Raw genomic sequence first — 14,895 nt, 5'->3', positions numbered from 1 at the left:
GTGTTTTTGGTTTTACAATGTAGTAATACTGCTATTTGTTGGGCTTATTGTTTGGTAACTGTTCATGATGATATTTCAGCCCTTTGGTCAGGTTATCTTTAGGGGTATAGGCACTTGCCTTTCCCATAGTGTCACATTCCAAACTGCTTTCTTCCCCTCTCTTCCCAGATTATCTTCTCACATTATCCTCCTACTCTTTTTGTTATACTCCTCATTGGGAGCTTACCTAACCTGACATACAGGACAGGCAGTATTGATAGTGATGAAATTACCTTTGATGCCTTCCCTCCCTGTGCCTCTTCCCTCATCATTTGGGAATGGTCAACATCAATAAGTCACCTCTAATTTTTTTAATCTCCTATTACTCCTATTCTTTTCTACTTATCCAGCTATTCTTTGTGTGTGAATCATTGCATGCCTACCAATCTGCCTGCTTCTCTGGTACATACAGAGGCTCATTCATTACTCACATTTCACACATATACTACAAATGCTCACTACGTGCCAAGTACCATGCTATGGGCTGAGGAAATAAGTGTGACATAACAAGGAGTTCACAGTCTAGGTGGAGTGACTTAACATAAATAGTCACATGTAGTAAATGGAATGATAGAAATCAGGAAAAGAAAGACTCACATGTGGTGTGGGAATGTGGAGGGGACTACTGAGCCCAGACTAGGGGAATAAGATTACCAAAAAGGTCAGGGACACTAATCATTTCTGAAAATTTTCAGCTTCCCTGGTTTGCCCTTGATGGCTGAGCTACTTTCTCCTGCAGTAAAATTATAGTCAGCTCCGTGGGGTGCATCTAAGTAGCTCAGATCTCATTTCTGCTACCCATTTGTGGAAAATAACCAATGGGAGATCATCTTTCGCAGCTACTCTAACACTTCTCCGTCTTATATTTGTGTTCTCTTTCCCTCTCTCTTCCTCTGGCTGTTCTAGAGATTCTCAAACAGAGATGAGTACTATTTCTATTGTTTCTGCCCCCACAAGGTACACTGGAATCCCGTAAATGTTTCAAAAAACAAGAACAAATGAGAAGACATCTGATGTGGCAATAGATAAAGTTACTCAAAAAGCTGTCACTTTTATTCTGTATATACATCTCCCCAACTATTACCTTTTTGGCAGAGACCTTTGGGGCATTGGTTTGTAGTTCTGGTCAGCAGCCGACCTGGACTTGCAGTTTTCGTCCTGTGCTGGCAGTACTCTTTCCCACCGACTGCCAAAAACTTGTTCTCTGACCAATCTTTCTTTGCTTTGGAGACCCCCTTCTTTACCATTTCTTGAGCTACAACTGATAATCTCTATCTTTTACTTCCTGAAGATTCTCTTCCTGCTCCTAGCCTGCTTCTCTTTTATTTCCTTGGCACTGGTCAATTGTTAAGGCTGATTCCATACTCTGGTTCTTGTGCTCCATTTCCTCTCTTCCACCCTGTTATTCTAAGGCCATATCTAAGGCTTGACCTCACTATTGGACAAATGGCTTGACTAGTCTGATTATTTCCTAGAAAACTCACTAAATCATTTCCACTCCTTCTCGTGGCTAAAAGGAGCATTTGATATCTTCCTTTTTTAAGGTTCTTGAGTTAAGACCATTCTTTAAGTTATTTAGAGAACAGAAATGACTCTTAGGCATTGAGTTCAATCAGTGATCAAATCTTTCTTGGTGTAGATTAATAGTTTGTTCCACTTTCCCAACTTTTCTTTGATGGCTCTTTAATTAGGTACGTCCCACTCCTGAGGAGTAGTCTTCTAGAATCCCAGGACTGTAATTTACAATATAGAAACAATTTACATATAGGATAAACACAAATGAGCTTTGAATTTACACTGGATTACCTGGGCAAATTACCTATCATTTCTGAACTTTAGTTTCTTCCTCTGTAAGATGTGGCAATACCTGCTAGTCTCAAAGAGTTGTTATGGGACTCAAATAAAAGAACAGGATGTAGAAGTTCTTAAATTGAAAAGTACTTTAAAGATCTAACATGTTACTGTGATTTAGGTCCAAGTTCTCACATTCTGGTCTTTTTTTTTAATTAAAGATTTTATTTTTCCTTTTTCTCCCCAAAGCTGCCCGGTACATAGTTGTATATTTTTAGTTGTGGGTCCCTCTAGTTATGGCATATGTGCTGCAGCCTCAGCATGGCTTGATGAGCTGTGCCATGTCCCTGCCCAGGATCCGAACCAGCGAAACCCTGGGCCGCTGAAGCAGAGTGCACGAACTTAATCACTTGGCCACGGGGCTGGCCCCTCACATTCTGTTTTTATTTACTAAATCCTACTCCAATCCATATTTCTTTCAAAACTTGCTCTTAGTAAGGCCTTTATTCACAGCTACTTGAACTTAATGCAAATTTTGCTGATGTATTGCCACTTGGGAATGTTTGTGTTTTGTCTTATTCTAATTATAAAATAATGCTAGTTATCTTTTAATAAATGTACATGTTGTGAAATAGTAATAGTCACTATTTAATTAATTAATCCTTGGCTTTTTGGGATTTAAAATTTTCATGGACACTTTTGAAAATATAGGAAATTACTTAAAAAAAAGTTACAATCATCTGTATTCCCACCATTGCAAGAACTGATATTAACATTTTGGTATATCTCCTCCATATTTTTTCAATGCATACTTTAGCAAAATTGACATCAGGCTGTATATATTGCTCTACTATCTGTTCTTTGAAATGTGACAAGCTATGAGCATTTTTTAATGTTATTAAATATTTTTCTCACGTGATTTTTACATGGTTCCATGTAGTACTATCTTGTGTTGTAACTGATTTATCTAACTAACTCTCCACTGGTTAGATAATTATATTACTTGCAGATTTGAGAAGAATAGTTATTTTTTGTTAAATATATTATCAGTCAGGTGAGTTTTAAATTCATTCTATCATTGATCCTCAAAAAATCCTAGGGAAGTATCTATTTTCTTCTCCATTTTACAAAGGAAAGAGTAGAGGCTTTTAGAAACGAATGGTCCTAAATCCTGTGAGTGACAGAGCTGAGATGCAAGTCCGCAGTCTGCTCCTTCCCAGGGAATTCTGTATACTTCCCCTCATGACTCACTCCTTGGTCTTCTATTAAGAGAAATACAGGCAGCAACAAGTGGGGGGTGAATGGGAAGAGAAAATGAGAGAGTTGTTGTTTCTACAGCACATACAAAAAGCAGGTTCTGTAGGGTGGAATTTGTGGAGGTGAGCCCCAAAGGTCTCAGCCTTTATTAGCACCAGGACTGAAGAAGTATTGAGTATGCCCCTACCAAATGCAAACTTTTAAAATCAGGTAACGAAAAAAAACACAAGTTGTCCGATTATTATGTAAATGAGCCAATTAAAAAATAGGTCATTCACTGTTGCTAGCTAATTTATTATATTTTCATTCCTTCATAACATTCATGTTTATGTACCCAGGCTTTGTGCTAGATATTGAAAATGTAGAAAAGTGTAAATTTTGACTTTGAGTTTTTATAGTTAAGCTGAGTTTTTATACTTAGGTTGCCCTTTTGATTAAAAAAATGACAGCATTATATTCAGAATTTTCTTTAAAACAATTTTGAAGTCGTTTAACCCGGAAGTTTGTGTGCAGCTATTTAACCATTTAAAAATATTGTAATTGTTGTCTGTGCACATATGACATCAGATATATAATAAAACAATTTCAGGGGCTGGCCCGGTGGCACAGCGGTTAAGTGTGTATTTTCTGCTTCAGTGGCCCGGGGTTCACTGTTTCAGATCCTGGGTGCGGACATGGCACTGCTTGGCATGCCATGCTGTGGTAGGTGTCCCACATATAAAGTAGACAAAGATAGGCATAAATGTGGCTCAGGGCCAGTCTTCCTCAGCAAAAAGAGGAGGATTGGCAGCAGTTAGCTCAGGGCTAATCTTCCTCAAAAACAAACAAAAAACCCCCCAATTTCATTAAAGAATGTGTAGGACACTGACTTGAAACATACATTCACTGATTTATGTACACTCTGTCTCTAGCTGATCTCAACAGCGTCATGAGTAATTTTGGTAGACAATGAAAAAACACAGAACTGACTATGCTTTCTAGAGCTTAGTAGCTACAAATAATCTAGCATCTTCCCCTGAAATATTTGAACATATGGCAAAACTACTTAGTAATATGGTTTTGAGAAAGAGATAGTAGGTAGTACTTTCTCCTTATAGCCCTGCATCAATCACCCATGCCCCAAATTGACACTGGAAATCTATTATATTGAAATAGAAAATTGTGTTCTTGATGGTTTAAATCAAATAGAAGTAAAGGGACTGGCCTAGAGGACTCTCTAAATCCCTTTTAGTCTCGAGAGTCCAGATTTTTTTAGGATCTCATCGTTGTGTGTTTTTGCATATTACTGACAGTATGTACATTATTCTCCTGTCATTATTAGGATTGCTTGAGCAAACAAAAGAATGTTTTCAATTATGAAACTCAGGTTTCCTTGGAGATACCGTCTTTTCCCACGCCATATTCAGGAGCCAGATGTCTTTCAGCCTGTCAGGGGCAAGGTTGACAAACTAGTCCTTGCAAAGATTTGGGAATGCTATTATAGCGTGATGAATGAGGAACTGAAAGGAAGGGGACCATGCTGCTTGTACATTTTGGGTTTAAATGATGGATTTACAAAGCAAGGATAACTAGTGCCCACTGGCCAGAATGCAAGTAATCGAACTACCATTGACACTTTCGAGTGGAAAGAGTGATTTCAAATGTATAATTATTTAATTAGGGAATGAAAAAAATATCATGGACATTAATGTTTCTGGGTATGTTTATTAAAAAAAAAAACCCTATCTTGTAACAGTGTTGAAATACATCCCGGAAAGTATTTTAGCATGCAAAACAATTCGTTTAAAATGTTCCCTATTTATTCCTAGAGCAGTCACCTTCATAGAGACAGAAAGAATGGTGGTTGCTAGGGGCTGGAAGGAGACGGGGGTAGGGGGGGTAGGAGGGGTGGGGGGGTGAGGAGTTAGTTTTTATTAAGTACAGCGTTTCAGCTGGAGAAGATGAAAAGTTCTGGAGGTGGATGGTGGCAATGATTGTGCTACAGTGTGGATGTAATTGATGCTGCAGAACTGTATATTTAGAAATGGTTGGAGTGGTAAATTTTATGATATGTATTTTCTACCAAAATAAAAATATGTTCCCTATTTAAATATATTTTTATTCTCTAGGGCAAAATTATTAGAAAGTGAAGCAGTGAATGAGAACCTTCGAAAAAACTTGACAAGAGCCACAGCAAGGTCAGCGTATTTCAGTGGATCATCAGCTTTCTCTCCTACTATATTATCCTCAGACAAAGAGACCATTGAAATCATAGATCTAGCTAAGAAAGATTTAGAGAAGCTGAAAAGGAAAGAAAAGAAGAAGAAAAAAAGGTAGTGTTATAAAATCACTGCTAATGAATCCCTATTTTTCTTACTTTTCAGAATATTTTAATTTGCAATTACAATGAGTATACATAGTCTCATTAGTATATTAATAAGTGAAATGTCATTTAAATTAGCTGACGATTACACTTATATCCTTTTTCCCTTGTACCCCCATCTCTCTATAATTATATACTTCTAATGATTTATCGCTACTTGTATGTAAGAAAAGTAAGTTTAATTATGATAATGTGGTAATGAATTTTATTTAGACTATGACAAGGTAAAATTACTATTAGAAATTATTTAATTATGTTTTCAAATAGCTGCTTTTGCATTCCATTCATCTTACTTCTCTGCAAAGCTTGTTCTGCCATGACAACTCAGTGTTTTCATTTTTTTTCCCCATTTTTCTAATGCAATTAAGTAGTCTCATGGATATATTCTGATTCCTGCCTAGATTAGTTTAACTAAAGGCTAAACTAATCCATCATACTGTCATTTAATGTCATTTGGTCTCTTAAGTATTTTCTGCAGGGCTTCTAATTTGATTAGATTATGTGAAAGTTATTTATGTTATTTCAGCCTTTCTCAATCTTCTAGCAAGGAGTTACTCAGCTTTTCACCACTGTTTTGGGCTTTCCTTTCCTTGCATCCTGATAATATCTCCCTCTGAAATCAACGGGGTGCAAAGAAGAGGAGGAAAATAAAAATTTAACCACTTGTAATGTGTGAGTGGTTAAATACTCATAAATTCTTGACATGTTTACATATTGATTCTATGGTGCAGTCAAATTACTTACTAAGACTATATTTTGAAAATGCCAGTCATTTTATTTTTAAGCATTTTTGGCTAGATATTCAAAAGGGAGCAGAGCTATCTTGTTTGTCAAATGGTTTGTTACAAGGGACGTGCTTTGTAGAATTACCATGGACATTTAATCTACCTGCTGCTTTGCTCAGTTTATTTAGAACTTTATTAGAGCAATTAGGCATTTCTTGCTTGAACAGTCAGTTAACCAAAGTTGTTGGAGGTTTAAATGCTTCAAATTAATTCTGCTCTGTGTCCTTGAGTTAAAAAGGAATGATGAAAATAATTAAAACAAGGAGCTACACATCTATGGTTAGGAAGCATTGCAAGTGAAATTGCATTCTTAAGATACTAATATCTTAATAGGTGTTTTTCATGGATGTCTGATTATGGCAGCATTAAGAAATATATAATGATTAGCTCTTATGCAGGGCAATTAAAACTGACACAGTGATCACAGAATTATCAAAACTGATGTGACCCAACATATTGCTTGAATGAAAATGAGAGTTTTGCACATGACTTATCATTTACTTGTAAAATTCAATTCTGCAGTTGGTCAGAATGTCAAATGGTATGTCTTATTTTTAAAGGTCTAGATGGTTTGTGTTCATGAATAATAAGTAAGTATAAGCAAGGGTATATTTCTCAAGATCATGAGCTGATTCTTCTCCTTCCTTTTGAGGTAAATTTAGAGATGTTACCATAATTACCTGTTGGGTATGAATAATGAAAAATAGATAGGGATCCCAATAGAAGCTGAGGCTATTTTTGACATTTTTATAGTAATCTTGGGTACCCTAAATTAATACCTCTTATACAGGTTATTTTTGTGACAATGCAGGATTTTAAGCATTTTGACTGATAAATAGTACTAAAGGAAAAACATTTTATTCTTAAGATTTGTAACTATGGCTTTATTATGGAACTCCTAAACATTTTCAGGTAAAAAAATTAAATTAAGCAGTGGTTATACCAAAGTGAAAATTGACTTATTCCCGTGATTATGATAGATATAATAATTATTATGATAAAAATAATAGCAGATGTTAATATTAAGAAGACCTCACCAAACGATTGGATTTAAACACAAAAATCCAACTGAAAAAAAAGCTACTTCCTAACAAAAATTGATATGAGAGAAAAAAAAATTGTGAGGAAAAACCCCAGTCAGAGAAGGAAAATTTGAGATGCAACTTTAATCATCTGTGAAAAAAGTGAAAGATAGCTTAGAATGAGAATAACAAATTAACACTTTCTAAAACGTAACATATATGATGCTTTAAAAAAATGCTTTATAAAGCATTTTCACACACATGCTGTGTGTGTCTTTGTGAAACCACAACCTATATAGTGTAGTGTGAACCTAAAAAATTTTTTTGTTACCATAAACTGTATAACTATTAAAGCCTTTAAACCCAGTTTATCAATTTATATTACTGCATATATGAATTTATAGAATTAAATAGAATTTTTCTTACCACACTCTATTCAAACGTTGTTGTGGATTAAAAAATGAAAACCAATACTGTTTTACTCAGCTTGATAAAATGTTTCGTTCATCACCAGTCACTTAGCTCTAGATCTCAATAACTTTCAGCTGTATGTAATGTTAATTTCTATTTTAAAAATGTGGATAAGCTCCCATTTTAGCCAAATCTTTGCTATAGGTTGAAACAAACAAAGAAGCAAAGAGTTCCAGCAGTTCTTAGAATGAGAGCAGCTGTACTCATGCTAGTGTTTCGTCTTCCACAGGAAGTCTTTTGGAGGCGTTAGCTCCTGTTTGGATGTACTGATTCTGATTGAGTTGTATTCCATGCCTCATATTTATCTATTTTATTTATCAGAAAGGGCATTGCAAAATTTGGGTTCTGCCTCAACTATACATATATAGTAAGTTCAATTAAAAATTGTTTGGAATTTGGGACTAATTTTTATCTATAAAGTGTTATAAATAGATAATGTCCAAATTTCCCAACTCGCTCACATAAAATGATTTGTACCTATTTTATAGTATGGTAAGAACAATTCAAAAGGGAATAAGAAAAGGAAAAAAAGGGGAAGAAACTTTCCCTTTTGTGAGTGTAGGCCAACCTTTGGGGAAAAAATATGAATTTCTGCCTTAGTCAGTCTTCCTTACTCCCATCTCCTGACTTCCTGTGTCCCCATGCTGCCTTGATCCATTCCTCTCTTATGTAGTCAGTTCTCATGTAACTCTACCTTACTCTGAAGTACTCCCAATTTCTAAATCATGTATTTTCTTCTCTCATCTCCTTAAATTCAAACCTGGGAGCAAAGCCGTCTGACTCAAGGAATTCATACCAGTGGAAATGACTTATAACCAATAAGCTTCCTCTAGGGATGTTTGTAATTTTGAACAAGAAAACATTAATCCAAAGACTGAAATTTTGGGCAGCAACCTCATGAAGAAAAAAAAAATCACGTAGTGTAGGGAAGATTTTTTTTTTTTACCTCCTTTTGGCTGAGAGTTTCCAAAATGTATCTGAGGCTTGAGGTTTGGGTTCAGCTTTCCTAAGTTGTCCTGGTTCTCATAGTGGCTTCCTTTCCTCCCTACTGAATCCACAAATTCTTTGGAAGCTTCGTGTCTTTTAATTTACTTTGTTTTGTGGTGTTAGTTTCTGGTTGTAGTGGCTACGGGGCTTCTGACATTGTAAGTGTTGGTAGAAAGTGGCAACTGGGTCATTTTTATGTCAGAAGCTGCGTTTGTTTTCGAGGAGGATGCCATATATCCTGTTTTACATGAAAGTTTCACCCTCTTCTGCATTAAAGTCTTTATCAAAGCTACAACCAATAGCTAATATATGGAGTTTTAAGGTTTGCTCTTCTACCTTTCTGTGCTTATTTTCTGTTGAGCTGTAAATTAATCCAAAAGTGTCAATAGTAAGAAAATAAGGGAGTATAAGAAAATAAGGAAGAATAATTGATAGACTATATTCCCTATATTTGAGTTACTCAAATGTTAGAATGGTTGGCGAAGTTTGTCATTCACTCTCTATCTCTTTACTATAGAAGAAGCATTGTAATGGAACTGAATAAAATGAAAACTAAACAACTTTAAATTATGGAGAAGTATCAGATTATTAGTTCATTTCTCCATCTCTCCACTGTCTTTTTGAACTGTTGATTGCAATATTTTTTAAAGATACAATTGGGAAGGCATCTAAAGTTTATCTGCCTATTAGCTCATCGCATTCATACATTTTGGTATAACTCTCTTGTGTAAGATAAACAAAAATTCTGCATATTGAAAAATAGAAAATTTGGGCTCTTTGCCAGGGAACCATATCCTCTGAGCCATTGCAGCTCATTATCATCAGTATAAGCCTAGATTAGACATAAATTTTTTTTGCATTTTTCTGTGTATATGGGTACAGGAAGTTTACCATTCTCACATTAATCTCCATATTTTTGGATATCTAGCTTTAAATGACTTGCATCATCAGACTGCATTTAAATTTGTATTTTGTAGTGTCAGGTTGAAATTCTAGAAACACAGAGATTTCTTAGCTGATGGCTTTATATTAGTTTTTTTAGCCACTATACTGGACCTTTTGAACCCAGTGAATATCACCCTGTAGACTTTTTTTCTCAGAAAGATTGCTAGTCGCTTCTTGTAATTGCAGTATATAAGTTGACTGTGAAAAACAATCACAGGCTAACAAGTAAAAATCATGTGAACACACATTTTAAGATTAAAATGAGAACTGGCTTGATGAAATAATTCATACCTAAGCCTCAATCTCTTCATTTTAAAATATTGATGATTCTGAAAAAAATTTTGGAATTCTTGGCAAAAGTGTGCTCAATCAAGATTACTATGCTATGCTTTATCAGAGCCTAGCACATCTTTCTTTTTGTCTATGTGACAAATGTTGGCATTCAGTACATTCCGTTGAGTAAAGATGCCCAGTGCTGCATATTGAATATTCTTGAAATTATATTTCAAAGCCTTTAAGTACATATTTATAGTTTCTCTTATACTTTTCTGATTGAAAAATAATCTTACTAATGGAAAGTACTACATTTCCCATTTTATTGCCACCTTTGCCTAAGAGAGGTCCTTTCGGTAGTTAGTTTCTAATAATTAGTACAGTGATATTGTGAGATTTTAATTTTCAATTAATAAAATTGTAGTTTTTCACTGATATCATAACAACCATATTCATTTGACCATAATACCATTTCATGTATAATTTTGAAATAGAATTTTTTTTTTTTTAGATTTAGTGATGTTCATATGTAGTATGTTAAAATAGAATACAAGTTTTTAAAGTAGTATCCTAGTATGTAGTATTAATGATATTTTCATATTATGGTATAAAGGCATTACTTTTTGAAGTTCTTTTAATGATGCCATAAAAAGGTCTTCTGTAAAGGTTTGAAAGGAAGAGGACATCATTGAAAGTTGGCTTTTGGGGGGAAGCTGAGAAAATTGATCCATTTCAGATTAAAAAAAGCAATGGCATCCAAACACTTCTGCTACTTAACTAATTTATATAAATTGAAGCTCTGCATTTTACTGCTGAATAATTTCAACTGATAGCTTATATACTCCTCTTTGATATAATGCTGCTTATTTTTCTACTTCCTTTTTATTCATACAAAATGTATTGCCTTTTTACTGTGTATTGTCCTTTGATGATATCTTTTAAAATTTATTTTAAAGTCTTCAAGCTCATGTATCATTTTTACCTTCTTATCACTTTCGCTTTTTACTGTCTGGTTTGTCCTTCATTGGCTTGGCCTTCCAATACTGTGCCTCGTGATTTTGAAGGCTACAGAAACTTGAGGAAAGCAATCGAGAAGAAAGAAGGTTGGAATATTTCCCAGGTTTTTTATTAAAATGTCATTAAAATACTTAGTTGCCATTCACAAGGAAATGTGTTATAGAATTATAGATCGTTTCAAAACTAAATTAGCTTGGTGCTCCTAAAAGTAATGATGATTTTATAAAATTAACCAAAACACTAAGTATATTTTTTTAAAATTATTTTTTAAGAATAGAACCTTCACTAAAATTAAAATTCAGAAAATTTCGCATGATTTCAGAATAACTATCATAATTAACATGGCGACTTACCTTTTTTAGGCTAACAATGACCAAAACCCTCACCATTTCACTTTCAGAATGTATCTTTCAGAAGCTTGTGAGCACACTGGGAATTGTTAACTGGGTGGGAATTGACATTTTGTTGTAGCCCATGCTAAGTCAAGGGTGGGCTCTCTCTTCTCTCTTCCTTATTTGATGTATTCTTTGTTGAAAAACATCATTAAAATGGCAACAAAGCAAAAGGAAACTGTGGCCTTACTATGAATAAGATTTACAAGGCGTTTTTCAGGTTGAATTAGAAAAACAAGTGTTACTTTTAAAATGTATTTGAAATGAGCATTCAAAACAGGATATTCTCTTCTTTGTCATTTGAAAATTGAGGACAATTTATAAACACTTTCTAAACTCTTTATATAGTGAAAATTTGCATTTTACTCATCCAGAATTATATTATTAAAACCAGGATCAAGTAATATTTTACTTCTTAGCAGAACTTCTCTTCATAGATTTTTCTAAAACAAATCTCCAGATTGTATAATCAAAGTGATTAAGAAAATAAACAAGGGCCAGCCGTGTGGCCTAGTGGTTAAGTTTGGCATGCTCCACTTCAGCTGCCTGGGTTCCTGGGTGCAGACCTAAGCCACTGTTGGTGGCCATGCTGTGGCGGCAGCCCACATACAATATAGAGGAAGATTGGCACAGATGTTAGCTCAGGGCCGATCTGCCTCAGCAAAAAATAAATAAGTAAAATAGAAAATGAACTGGTTTCAAAATAATACTTAAGTATTTTAGAAGCACCACTTTAGAAATTTCATATCTTACTTAAAATAAACCTTTTGAGAACTTTTACTGTGCAACAATTTGTTAAAATATCTTAGTTTAAATATGAAAGCATAAAAGTATTTTCTTGAAATTATTTAATAATTTACATTCCACGATTATATTCTACATATTACATAGATTCTACAGTTGCTATAATTCTATTCTATAATTCTATAACTTATTTAAAGTATTATATAATTAGAATATAATTCTCATGGTCTATAAGTCACACTAGAATTCACTTAATTAGTATATTATTAGGATATTAATGTTTGTCATTGGAATTAAATTAAGGCATTGAAAATGAGTAATTTCTTCTATTTTGATAAATGAAAATAAGATACATAAAGTAGTATGTGGAAGCATTTTCTCACCTTAAAATATTCAAGTCCTTTAAATGTACATAGTGAATAGAGTTTGCTTGCACTTTTTATGTCATCCCTTAAGGATAGCCAAAGCAGAGTGGTGAGGTGCTCCAGGGCAGGGCTTCTTGAACGTGAATATGCATGCACATCACCTGGGGAGTTTGACAAATGAAGATTCTGATCCCCTAGGACTGAGGTGGAGCCTGAGATTCTGAAATCTAACAAGCTCCTGGATGATGCTGATGCTTCCTGGTCTGAGGACTGAACTTTGAGTGCAAGATTCTAGAATACTGGCCTGGGAGTCATGACACTTGGTTTTAGTCCCCTTCAGTGGATTAACTTCCCCAGGCCACAGTTTCTTTTTTGGTTGTCTATCAAAAGGTTGACATTGGCCGTCAAATGTCAAAGGGGTTAAACCACATGATCACTAGTGTTCCTTCTAGCTCCAAGATTCTGATTCTATGTAACGTGCAAACTTAAATGTTTTTCATTGCTCCTTAGATACTTACTTTAGATATCAATTTGTCTCAGTTTATTGAGAAAAACTTGAATATTTGAGGTACAATAATCATAAAGTATCAATTTGTATTTTAAAGCGTAAGCTGTAAGTGATTTATAAAGGTAAATTAAAATATAAAGTTACAGCTGCTCATTTTTCTGTATCGGAATTGGCACCAACAGCTTATAATATGAGTTAACTTTATGTATAAGTAAAACGTAACATTTGTTAAGCTGGTTACTGGTGACTTGGAGGGAGTAGGAGCCTGTGTTGGGTCAAGTATATAGAATAGTGGTGGTATGGCTATAAACCTGAGTAAAAGGGAATTTGAGTTGGAACTTGAAGTAATGAAGGAACCAACAATAACAAAAATTGTACACTGTAGCATGTGCCGGTGAGGAAAGGAGCCTGAATAGGGGAGGGTTTTGGAAACGCTGGTGGGAGATGTCTTTCCTAACGCATTCTCCTTTCCTAGCCCTAAACCTTGGGCCTAAACCTCAAGGATAGCACAGTTTGAGTACATGGTCCTGGCCTTTGAATGAGTTGAGTAGGTGAAGGGAGAGTTTCTTTCCAGATGTTCAGCTTTAACTACATGGTAGTAGAAAATCAGCAGTCCTAGTACAATACAAGTGGTGTGAGAGAGGCATTCAATAGATTCAGCGTTTTCCTCTAACAAAATGGTGTAACCATTATAATTACTTGATTCCTCTCTAGTTAAGATTGTTTTGCTGATATTCCTACTGGTAGTTTCTTCTCACTCTAGAGATAGGTGTCTTCTAGGCATCTTTCATCCCACTCCAAGGTAATTAGTGCATGAGACACATAGACATGTTCAAACAGAGGGGCTCACCCACAGTCATAGGGGTTAATATATTTAACAAACTCATACTGCACCTTTATTATGTGAATCCTCTGGGTACTGCAGATGTAACGTTGAGCCAAGCAGACATGAATGATCTCTACCCTCATGAGGTTTACAGTCTAGTGAGGAAGAGAGAAATTAAAGAAATAATCAAACGTATTAATCAAACAAATAAACATAAATTAAGAACTTTGAAAAGTGCTTACAAAGGAAAAGTATTTATATTCATCTTGTTCTGAATACAAAAATACCTGCAAGAGTTGGGACCTAGAATTACACATTAGAGTATATTAACAGGGCCTAGATAAGATCAAATTTTTCACCTAACAGCCAAAAGTAAATTCCTGTATTAGGGCAGTTATTTAATGTAGCAGAATATCTGAAAGAAATGATAGCTGTTACAGAGCTTTTCTGATAAAGTTTTTAATCTCTTTTTAGGGGAATTTTATTTGGAGAATATTGCCTATTTGAGTGTTCTTTTTATTCTAAAGGATTTTCAAATGTACCTGTAGCACAAAAAGAAATCTTGCACATGTTGATTCATTTAAAGTTAAGTTTCTTAATATTATTTAGCTTGATTAAATGTATGAGTCTAGTGAACAGAAGAGTTACTTCTGTGCATAATTGATCATGGTTGCTAAACCCTAATAAAAGGGTCAAAGTGATTTAAGTGTGCAAAAACTTTGCTCACTGTAGAGTCTTCCGTCTTCTTCTCAGGGCTGCCAGGGCTGAATTAGTTTAGTTATAACCATTCCCTGACATCAGTGTGTAGTTAAAGGCTGTTAGTATTAGGCAACTGAAGAGGGGGCTTCTATTTGTATGGCACATCTCATGGCAGATGCTGAATTTTCTAATCAATGAAAGGTCAGCCTGAAGTTCAGACAGTTTTGATGTGCAAAGACCCATTTCTGTGAGAACAAAATGAGAAACAGCCCTGTGCTGTAGAGACGGCTTAGGAAAAAAGAGCCTGTGCTATTACGGGAGGAGACCTGAACCCTCTGATAGATACAGCCAGTGTAGACAATTTACTGTGGCAGATTTATTCTGGATCTTTAAATTTATTCTTAAATGTATT

General features: G+C 34.8%; 1 protein-coding gene across 19 annotated transcripts in view; it reads left to right on the top strand.

Moving 5' to 3' along the window:
• The window catches only part of KIF21A (kinesin family member 21A), a 147,598-nt gene that overhangs the window by 89,442 nt on the left and 43,261 nt on the right, over positions 1-14,895 (top strand). For 11 of the 19 annotated variants that reach the window (XR_011439734.1, XM_070270107.1, XM_070270106.1 and 8 more), the window contains 2 exons: positions 5,196-5,399; positions 10,997-11,035. Coding sequence is in view for 18 of the 19 variants with exons in the window: in XM_070270107.1 (XP_070126208.1) it covers positions 5,196-5,399; positions 10,997-11,035 (243 nt within the window). In the remaining variant the exon portion in view is untranslated. The remainder of the gene's footprint in view (positions 1-5,195; positions 5,400-10,996; positions 11,036-14,895) is intronic. The other 8 variants (XM_070270108.1, XM_023643359.2, XM_023643367.2 and 5 more) reach the window with 1 other exon arrangement.

The sequence above is a fragment of the Equus caballus genome, chromosome 6 (genome assembly GCF_041296265.1).
Source record: "Equus caballus isolate H_3958 breed thoroughbred chromosome 6, TB-T2T, whole genome shotgun sequence".
NCBI lineage: Eukaryota > Metazoa > Chordata > Mammalia > Perissodactyla > Equidae > Equus > Equus caballus.
The sequence above is the reverse complement of the archived record's forward strand: the minus strand, read 5'-3'. Positions and strand labels throughout refer to the sequence as shown.